Source organism: Lycium ferocissimum, unplaced genomic scaffold (assembly GCF_029784015.1).
Source record: "Lycium ferocissimum isolate CSIRO_LF1 unplaced genomic scaffold, AGI_CSIRO_Lferr_CH_V1 ctg21822, whole genome shotgun sequence".
NCBI lineage: Eukaryota > Viridiplantae > Streptophyta > Magnoliopsida > Solanales > Solanaceae > Lycium > Lycium ferocissimum.
In genome coordinates, this window is record NW_026719944.1 from 1 (window position 1) to 10,696 (window position 10,696).

The 10,696-nt window shown below is 34.5% G+C and overlaps 1 protein-coding gene across 1 annotated transcript; it reads right to left on the reverse strand.

The window, feature by feature from the left end:
- Positions 1 to 2,940: 2,940 nt before the first annotated feature.
- Positions 2,941 to 9,841, reverse strand: LOC132043168 (low-temperature-induced cysteine proteinase-like). Its single transcript, XM_059433654.1, has 5 exons — positions 9,301 to 9,841; positions 4,612 to 4,847; positions 4,387 to 4,527; positions 3,517 to 3,966; positions 2,941 to 3,417 (listed from the first exon to the last, which is right to left on the reverse strand). Exons 1-5 carry the CDS (start codon positions 9,728 to 9,730, stop codon positions 3,322 to 3,324), a joined length of 1,353 nt encoding a protein of 450 aa, XP_059289637.1. The 5' UTR covers positions 9,731 to 9,841; the 3' UTR covers positions 2,941 to 3,321.
- Between the last annotated feature and the right edge of the window lie 855 nt (positions 9,842 to 10,696).

The following is a 10,696-nucleotide window of genomic DNA, read 5'->3' on the forward strand; positions in this document are numbered from 1 at the left end:
TTTTTGGTATATATACTTTCTTCATGTATACGTATATATTTATTCGGGGCAGACGGACGGACCCCGTCCATTACATAATTTTCCTTTTTATACTCACAGAGGGTCCGTGGACACGTTCGCGCGTAGCTATATCTGCATGTATTAGGAGCGTGCGTGATATATGTCGGGCGCATGTACCGCCGTGGTAGCCTGTCACTATTCGGTACGATATGTACATTCCGGCCACCGCAGCCGGCGCACATATGTCGATTATTTTAGATAATTTGTTGGCCATTCTGCGCTAATGCGAGATCATATGTGATTATTTATTTATATTAACAGGTGTTAGTATGTTAATTACGATTGTCGAGGGAGCGTACGAGTGTCGAATTCGGGCACTAGTCGCGGCGCCGAGGTATCGTGGTCGTGACAATTTTATCCAAACTTTTCCTAAACGGAAAAAAAAAAAAAAAAAAAAAACTTCCTTTCAAGATTCTTTTTTTTTTTGGAGTGGGTGGGGGGTGCAAAAAACCAAAAATAAAAACTTTTCAAATTTTTTTTTTTAAACTAATTTTTTTTTGGGGTGAGTGGGGGAAGTAAGAAACCAAAAAAAATTCAAAACTTTTTTAAAGAAAAATTATTTTTTTTTGGGGGGAGGGGGGGAGTGGTGCAAAAAAATAAAAATAAAAACTTTGCAAAACTTCTTTTTGTAAAACAAAATTTTTTTTGGAAGGGTGGTGGGTGCAAAAAAACAAAAAAGAAAAACTTTTCTAAATTTTTTTTTAAAAAATTAAATTTTTTTTGGCGAAGGGGGGGTGAGAAGGGGTGAGGGGTGGGAGGAGGAGGAGTGGGGTTGTTAAAAAAAAAAAAAAAAAATTGGGGGAGGGGGGGACAAATAAAGAAAATTAAAATATTTTTTTTGGGGGGAGGGGGGGTGGAGGAGGAGGGAGGGGTATTTGGTGAAATAGCGAATAAAAAAATTAAAACTTTTCAAAAAAAAAAAAAAATGGGGGAGGGGGGGGGTGGGAGGAGGAGGAGGGGGGCTGATAAAAAAGCAAATCGAAAATATCAAAACTTTAAAAAAAAAAAAAAAATTGTGGGGGGTGGGGGGGTCTGTGGCGGGGGGAGGGGTGCGAGGAGGGAAAGAGATTTTGGTGGGTTTTAGGATTAAGTTGGGGTCTTTTTATATTTTGTAAAAGATTAAGAAATTTTAAAAATTATAATTAAGTCTCATTTTAACTTAATCACATTTTTAAAATAAATTTGAATTCTTGCAGCCAAGCATCATTGTCAATTTAATTTGGTGAACTTAGAAGTCACCTTTAATTTATTTTTCCTACTTTCTTCTCATTTTCCTCATTTAAACAGAGAGAGAACTTGCAAACACTGAGAAGAACAGGTGAAGCTTTGCACCAATTTCTTCACTAGTTCTCTGACTCCACCTAACTCTTTTGGGGTATAAGTTGATCCAAATTTGCGGGAAAAATAATCATAGTTTATTATCAATGAAGTACAATTCAATCACCAAACTACTTGGAGTTTCCTGTATGAATCCTCTATATCCATTTGAGTCATCTCGTAACCCTTACCATCTTAGAACATGATTAAAAGCCAAGCCCTTATGTTACAATGTTCACGTTCCAGATGTCCGAACTGGAGGCACGGATCGGGTTAAAACATCCTATATTGATTGAGAAAGTAAGTTGTAGTCTCTTCATATAGTTTTGTAAATCTTCGCATCAGGTATTAGTTTTTAGACTTAGAGCAATATAAGTTTCCTCATAAGTAATTATGACATTTTCATGATTGAGGAAAAGGGCTGCCAGAAAAGATGGACCGACAAAGGAAAGGATAGCTAAGGATTAAAGTTGTAGCATAAAGACAGTGGTTATCTTATCCGACAGAATGGATGGTCCCTAACTTGGAAATTTGTCTGATATTTTGGGTTGGGTTAAGATGCTGTTTAAATTCGTCGAAAATGAGGTGTGATATAGTACAGGGCGTCAAGGGGTCCCTATATTACAATGACGTTACTGGAATTCGCTAACTTAAATCCTAAATAAAGATATCAGTTGAACACTGTAGCTTAGGTCAATTAGGTTCACAAAGATGGACACTCATAAATGGGTAGGTGGCCCAATCATCCAAAGCAGCTTGATGGATTGGGCTGCTAAGGCCAGCATAACCATGAGTAAGGAGATGGCACAAGTTTCATGTTTGGTTCTATTTCTCGGAAGATAAAAACTATCAGGAAGCTCACTCCTTATCACACTCAAAATAGAAAATATCCCTTCTTGTTTTAGTTCATTAAGTTATGACTTATGAGATGAATAAATAAATCATTTTTACAGTATTTTCACCTCTAATCTATAAACAAAAATCAAGGAGTGGCCTAAGCAAAGGGTATAGTTGTATCTTACTCATACTAGAGTTGTCTCAAATATAGAATGAATACTAATTTTACCAACTCTGCTGCTATTGTAATGCCACGATCGAGTAAACCAAATTCTACTGGTTTTTCGCATAAATCACAAGGAAAGAAGGCTAAATTCAATCACTGAAACCTATATAAGAAACATAACAATTAGATATAAACAACATTCTACCTGCTCGGTTGTGGAAGGAGGAGCAACTAGTAATGCAAGATTCAATAGCCGGAAACTCGATCAATCCTATTGAGGAGCAACTGAGAGAATGGAGAAAGTGAGCAAGAATCAGTTGTAAATATAGAGCTTAATCTACAGTCCGAAGTAACAATTCTAAGTTTAAATGACTATTATGCAAAAGGTGTGGGAAATAGTCTTTTTTATAATTTTATCGATAATAGTTTCCAGGCCAACTTGTCCATGCCCCGAGTAATCCACCGGATATTTGTTTCGACCAGCATAGGTATCGAGTATTTGTGTTCAAGCTTGAACTAACAAAAAGAAAAATATCACTCGATTTTTCCAACAACCGGAATTTAGTAAATATAGTCTTCGTTATTATTATCAAACGAAGTGCAAGAAGCGGATGGAACAATAAAGTACGCAACAAAAGCAGCACTTTAGTGATCAATGCTGAGAAATAAGGACTAGGCACATAATTAGTCAAGGAAGAAGAATGATATCTCCTTTTAATCTTGGTTCTAATGCAGTGCAAGCCATAAAGAAGCATTATATACAAATTAATCATCATTAGGATCTTTGTAATCCTTGATTATGGATAAATTCTTTCTACGACTTTTCGCTGGGAACGAGAGGTCTTCAGAACAATATACAAATGAGGTCGCCAACCATGATTTATACACACTCTCCATTGGCCGCTTTTGCCATCTCTCCGTCCAACAGCCTTTGAGAGATTTTAAGAACTGCTCTTCTTTCCCTCATTTCCGAAAGCCCCAATGGGTTTGGCAAGAATGTGCTTCATTGCCTTCACTCCTAGTGGATTGTCCTTACTCTGTGTCAACAAAAAAACAGGCAATTTGTATAAGCAAACGATATGTAAGCCAATCTTAGGAACCATTTTCCCTTAGGTACAGCAAGCGGGGTCACTTACGAGTGAGCAGGTGCCTGCTCTAACATTGCAAACAGGATAGTCATGTGGGCAGCAACTATTGTGATCCTTGCAGCAGACGGCTCCTTCATACGGGCAGCAACCCCAAGCAAAGCAGTACTTAGAGAACTCAAAGACACAACAACAGGTGGAGCCCTCTGGGCATGAATAGTATTCATCACAAGTATTAGGCGGCTTCACTGGAGATGGAGGAGAAGGACCAGGGTTTGGGGGATTTTGGCCCGTTTTGACAGGGTAAGAAGGCTCTATGGCAATTCCACACAAGCCACTTGAACTGCCAACGTTACGCTGCATCCTGAGGTATCCCTTTTCTCCCCAAGAAGCACCCCATGAGTTCCTAACGATCCAATAATCCGTACCATTTTCACTACCATATCCCACAGCAACCACACCATGGTCCACTGCAGTTCCACATTTTCCAGTAAAGATACCCTGCAGATATTTCAAGAGACAATGCAACAAGTACTCATGTAACATGCTTTGTATTGGAGAGACAATGTAGCTAGTCATGTAACATCATTATTGGAGAGACAATGTAGCTAATCATGTAACATCATTTTTGGAGAGAGTGTAGCTAGTCATGTAACATTATTATTGGAGAGAATGTATCTAGTCATGTAACATAATTATTGGAGAGAATGTAGCTAGTCATGTAACATATCCTTTACTTCTGAGTCCTGCTGACTGAATGAATGCAGATTTGGTACATTCATCTATACAACAATTATGCCTCAATACAAATAAAGTTAAGTTAGTAGTCTGACTATATGAGTCCTCATTACAAGTCTGTTCATATGTATTTCTATCGATTAAATAAAAGCAATAGGCTAATGCAAGGTCAAAGAGTATTACCGAGCTGTAGTGCTGGAAGTCCTTGCCACCTGCTTCAATGGCAACACTTACAGGTTGATTTGCAACAGCCTTTTTAAGTGCATTTTCATTGTAAGCAGGAACATCTTCATACCCATCAATGGTGACAACCTTAGCATTTTTCTGCATGATACAATTGATCAATCAATCAACTATGTCTAAATCTAGCTAACAAATCTTTAATAACAGAAGAGTGGTAATACTGACCCTATTTTGGTCGCATCTGCCGTCCTTGCCTTTGTAAGGGTAATCTTCCTCAGTGTCAATTCCACCATTGCCGATAATGAAGTCAAAAGCATAGTCCATTAGACCTCCAGAACAACCTGAGTTATGGATAGTATCACAGTCAACCAGCTCCTGCTCAGAAAGTGATATCAGATCACCACTCACTATTTTGTTCACTGCTTCAACAGCAGCAATTGCTGAGAAGGCCCAGCAGCTCCCTGCCATTTTCAATTCATTAATACACATCTAATAAATTGAAGAAACAAAAAGCTATGTGCTTTTTAAATAAAGGATAAAAGATATAATCTTGAGTTAGGATATTATATTTGGGAACAAAAACCTTGAAAAGGAAATGGAAATCACTGGGAAAGGATTCAGACTGTTACATCTCTAGAAAATCGTCAATAACTGCCAGGCACACACATTCTAAATTTTAACAATAAGAGATCAGTCAAATAAAGTTGTTACATGTTTTTTGTCATTTTACTCCAAATTGCAACTTAGACAACTAGTGATGGTGGAAGAAAAATAATTTAATATTGATGGTTGGAAGGTTAGAGTTCAGATGCTAAAACATCAGTTCACCTTTTAAAATTTCAATTCCAGAACTTATAAAAATTGTGATAATTGTACTTGTACAGTAAAATGGAACAGAGCCAAGAATTTTAAAGTAAAAATATCTAGATTTATCTCTCTACTTTTCACAATATCAAAATTTTACCTTGCGTTATATTATTGGGCCACTTATATACTAGTCGTTAGCAAATTATTTCTATTTTGCGTTGACTTTGGCTTTAACAGATCTCCAACATGGACTAGGTGAATTTCACGTGTCAACATACTTCAAAGAAAAAACCGAAATTTATTCTTCTAGTTTAACTAAGGATTAGACTTAACACTGTTAGCTTTAGGTTGAAGCTCCATTAAGCTTTGAGAGATAGTTTTCTAATAAATAATATTCCCGCCGTTCCAAAAAGATTGTCCTCTTTTGACTTGACACAAAGTTTAAGAAATAAAGGAAGACTTTTGAAATGTGTGGTCCAAAATAAGTCTTAGATATTTGTATGGATGTAAATCATCTCATAAAGTTAAATTATTTCTAAATATAGAAAGGGGACAATCTTTTTGGAACAAACTAAAAAGGAAAGGAGGACATTCTTTTTGGGACAGAGGGAGTAATAAGAGTATGCATGACTCAACGAAGAGCAAAATGAAGATAATTCATATGCATAGGGGTAATTTTGACCTTTTTCATATTTCAATAATATCCGAAAGAGAAAAAGAGTTAGTTAAGGGGAAAAGGGCCAAAAATATCCTTGAATTATTCGAAATGAGCCAATTTTACCCTCCCTTATGTTTTGGATTAAAAAAATACCCTCGCCGTCATGTTTTTGGCTCAAAATTACCCTCGCCATTACGTTTTTTACTCAAAAATGCCCTCAAACAAGCCAAGTAGCTCAAAAATGCTCTTCCTACTAACAGTTGCTCCAAACAAGGGAACATGGGTCAATTTTGCCTTTGAACTATTCGAAATGGGGTAGTTTAGCCTCCATTTAAAGTGCAGGACAAATGCTCTTAATGGTAATGGCAAAGACTTAAGTGAAAACTTATTGGAGATTATGAGATTACTTTGATTATTTTAAATTATAATTTTTATACAATGTCCAATTTATATTTTATATAAAGTTTAATTACTAGCATTAATTTTTCAATTAACTATTTACTCTACTATTTTCTTTTAAAACTATTATACCGACCTCGACTGAAATTTGGGATGACTTACCGTTACAATAAGCAATATAGTATACCAAGATACAATTGGATGTGCTTTCTTTTATCATATCTTTCTTAGTGTTAGTAAAATAAACCCCATTACTATTAATATAGACAAATAAATATTTAAATATTTCTTTTCTTTTCTATATATTGGAAACAATGGTTTCAACATGTATGCTTAAAGTCAATACAATTAAAATTAAGGGTATTTTTGGTCTTTGAAACATTTTGCAAAATGAGCTTGCTTAGGAAAGCTGTCCTCTGTGTTTGTTTGCTTGAACCTTATCAACAACTCCAAAAAAGGTCAATCATTATTGTTAAATTACAGACCATGCCTTAAAATGTAACGTTTGAATATGGCGGGCCATTAAAAGTTTCAAATTGACATGTCATAACACACATGCTCAGACTTTAGTTGGCCCTTTAGTGTCTAATTTCCTCCATAGATTTCCCAAATGGTGAAGGATAAATGCTAATTTATACCAAGTTTTATAAAGGCATTAGCATATGCAGCCCCCTAAACTTGTCCCTTTTTTTTCATTTTGGCACCTTCATTAAGTGTTGTTCTTATTGAACTCCTGAACTCGTCCTCAAGTGTGTCTATCAAACCCTCTAAATCTGATTTTTATTAGAAGCAAAAAATAAATTGTGGTAATGAAGGTAAAGTAATAATTTAGACGTGTGGTAAGTTATTCTTTAAATCATGGATGTGTCCGTTTCTGCTGGTTCTGCTCTTTCACTGCCAGCTTAATTAAGTGCTTACTCTTTTTTTTCCCTCTGAATTGATGCTAATATTAGCTAAAAAATAGCATAATTAAATTAGAATATATATTAGCATGTTGCTGCATTGAAGATAGAATACTATGTAAGTCGATTGTGTTTGATAGTATACACTCGAGGACGAGTTCGGGGTTCAATATAAACAATGACTTAGTTGAGGTCCAAAATGGAAAAAAGAGACAATTTCAGGAGGCTGCATATGCATTAAGCTTTTTATAAAAGTGTGTAAGTTTATTGTAGTTATGTTATTTAATGAGGTGATAATTTATATTTGTTTCTTACTATTACATACTAAAATTTTATGTATAAATACATGTCATATACTCTTATCACCTTGTATTAAAAATAGATTATTCTTTTTACTTGTCCATTTTATCAAATCAAAAGAGATTTATTATTTTCTCTCTATATTACCCTTATTATTAAGTAACTACATAAAATACAAATAAGCAAACTTGAATTTTCAAAGGATAATTAATAAGGTTAATTTAATAAATACTCTTTTAAGAGGAATGTCATGTAATATAGGAAAAGTAAAAAAGGAACAGAGAAAGTATTTTACCTTTGTGAGGGGTAACATAATTCACTATCAAATAGCGTGATTATATGCGTTTCTAATATATAAAAAATCTACTACTTCTATGAGTCATTGATTACTATATATATATATATATCAAAGCTCAACATTGGGTTTAGGAACTTATCAGGAGTTATATTCTAAATAAAATTTGTTAACATAATAATAAGAAGGATAAGAACTTATGACATGTTTTTCTTTAAAAGCTATAAAAAAAAATTAAAAAAAAGTTAATTATTCAGCTTTCAATAATTATGTAAGATCAATAAGAAGTAAAAATATTGATTTTTTTTATATATAATTAAGATGACGTTACGAAATGAAAGAGCAAGAGCACAAAAATCCTTCTTTCATTTAAATTGATTTGGTGTAGTTTGACTGAAAATATAGCTCTTTCATTTAAATTATGTGGTGTAGTTTAGCTAGACATTGACATGCATTTTTTTCTTTCTTTTATATACAGGCGGATTTTACTTTAAAAAAAAAAAGAGTTTTGTATTAACATATTCGGGTCTATAATTAGGTTTCATTATACAAGAATTTGATGAAATAAGATCTTTGCAGTTAAATTATATTTATATTTGAGAATTTAATTAGAACCTCAATACATTATGCATATATTTGTAACAAAATTTGGCTATGCACTATTTGATCCTGATATTCGTTGTTAAAGGTATATTAATAGTTTCAATTTTCACAATATTGGGCCCGTGCTTTGCCCCCTAGTCCATGTAAGAAAAAGTACATGATATATCAGAAATAGTAACTCATAAATAAAATTTATTATTTATTAAATAGGAAGTGTTTATTATATATGTCCCACATTAAATAAATTCCCCCCCCCCCCCTCCGCCCCTCCCCCCAAAAAAATGGCCCATTTCATTTTTTTTGTTTGGAGCAACTATTAGTAGGAATGGTTTTGAGCTACTTAACTAGTTGAAGGGCATTTTAAGTTAATGTAACGACGGGCACATTTTTAACTAAAAACGTGACGGAGGATAAATCAGATCCATTTTGAATAATTTAGGATTATTTTTAGCTATTTCCCTAGATTAAGTGAACAGATAAAGTATCCAATAAGAAAGAACGTTGTTTTCTACGTGAGAACATCAGGCATTATTGGCTCCACCTACCATTCAAACGAAAATATTCTGCCATGAAAATAATCATAAAAAAAATACTCCTAGATCATTCATCTTGAGCGTGGATATTATAGAATAAATAGCTGGCAGCTCTACCAGACTTAATTAATCGCACTTAGCTAAAAGCTAAACTTTATACGAGTAACTACTACTCTACGATAGTCTAGATCTGATTTGCTTATACTACATCCAAGAAAATCCGTGCTACTTATCTTTTTCGTTGTTTATTTATTTTAGTGGTATGTGGGATTTCTAAATTTAATTCAAGGTATCGTCAAGAAAACTCATGAAAAGGAAAATAAATTCAAATGTCTAAAATACCACCAAAAATTATAACTAAGTTAAACTGCTAGATAAGTAGTACAGATGAAACTGAAAACAAAAACAAAAACTCACCACACTTTCCTTGATCTTTAACATCAACAAGAACACCTTTCTCTCTCCAATCAACTGACTCAGGCAAGGTATCTCCGACCTTAGGAGCATAACGGTCACTTGACAACCTACGTCGACCATGGGTGGTCTTAGTACCCAGGTACATGGACCTGTACTCTTCGTTTCTGAGATCTGCAAACTGGGTTAAACCCAGCTTGTAAGTCCGATTGGGTATAGCATTTTGGTCATCAATGTATTTTAAGTTGTCCTTAAAGATCTGAAAACGTTTATGTTTTTCATCAAGACTGTTGTAGGACTTTCCATGCTGGAGTAGCCACGAATCGTAAAAAGCCAACATCTCATCATCAGTACCGTAAGTTAGGATGGACATCTCCGCTGCTGATGATAAGGCGGAGAAGAGGAATAGGAAGAGGACAAGTATGGACGCCATGTTTGGTTGGTTTTCCAGTTCAGTGGCGAAGGTGTACAAGACTGAGGGGAGGTATAGTGTTATTATTATAGATACAAAAGGAAAAGGGCTATTTTTGTCAATGTAACATGTAAGTATAATGTCTACTCCATAAGAATCCCGTGACTTTGAGACAAAAAATAAAAAGTTGAGCCACTTGAAGTAAAAAAAAAAAAATTCCATTAGTAGTATTCGCACGAAATTCGTGCGTGAAAGGACTATCCGCAAAAATATAGTTTGACCCTTTCACGCATTTAATTTCGTGTACGAATGTTCGGCTGCTTTTTTTTTTTTTTTTTTTTTTTTTGCGTTACCTTTCAAACACGTTTTTTTTTAAACTTTAGGCAAAGATTAGTCATATTTCAAAATTCCAAAATATCAATATTTTATATAAAACTTAATATCTTTTTTTGCGTACAATAATGTTTATTCATCAGAAATCCACTTAAACGTTTGGATCGTCGTTTTAGGGTTCTAAAGTTCTTGCGAAGCAAGTTTTGAAACTTGTAATAATAATTCATCCAATACGAGAGGTTTATACTAATTAAAAAATAATTCATTCCATTTAATTACAATACTAATTCAAAGCAATACGATAATAAATTACACTAACAATACAATCTTCAAGTTCGAAGAGCCTATTACTTCGAGACGTGCTTGTACTACCGGCACTTGTTACCACACGAGCAGCTTGTCATGTACGTATGTGTACACATATAGAGCTTGCGAGGGTAAGTTCTTTCACTAACATCTATTTGATTGTCTACGACTCCGTGAGTTAATGCCCAATTTTCTAATGTAATCCTTCGTTAGCAACCATCGAAAACGGCTCGTTTGGCCAATAGCTTCATTACCAAGTGGGTGGAATTGGTAGGAATATGCTCTAAGGTAACTTTGGGCCTTGTATTCCCCGCCCAAAATTTTTTCCGCCTTCTCTAAACTTTTCGA

Excerpts from the sequence above, each read along its gene's own strand:
- LOC132043168 (XM_059433654.1), bottom strand. The coding sequence starts at position 9,730 with ATGGCGTCCATACTTGTCCTCTTCCTATTCCTCTTCTCCGCCTTATCA. Across the intron at positions 4,848-9,300 it reads TAAAGATCAAGGAAAGTGTG|GGAGCTGCTGGGCCTTCTCA; the intron begins GTGAGTTTTTGT and ends TGAAAATGGCAG. Across the intron at positions 3,967-4,386 it reads ACTTCCAGCACTACAGCTCG|GGTATCTTTACTGGAAAATG; the intron begins GTAATACTCTTT and ends AAATATCTGCAG.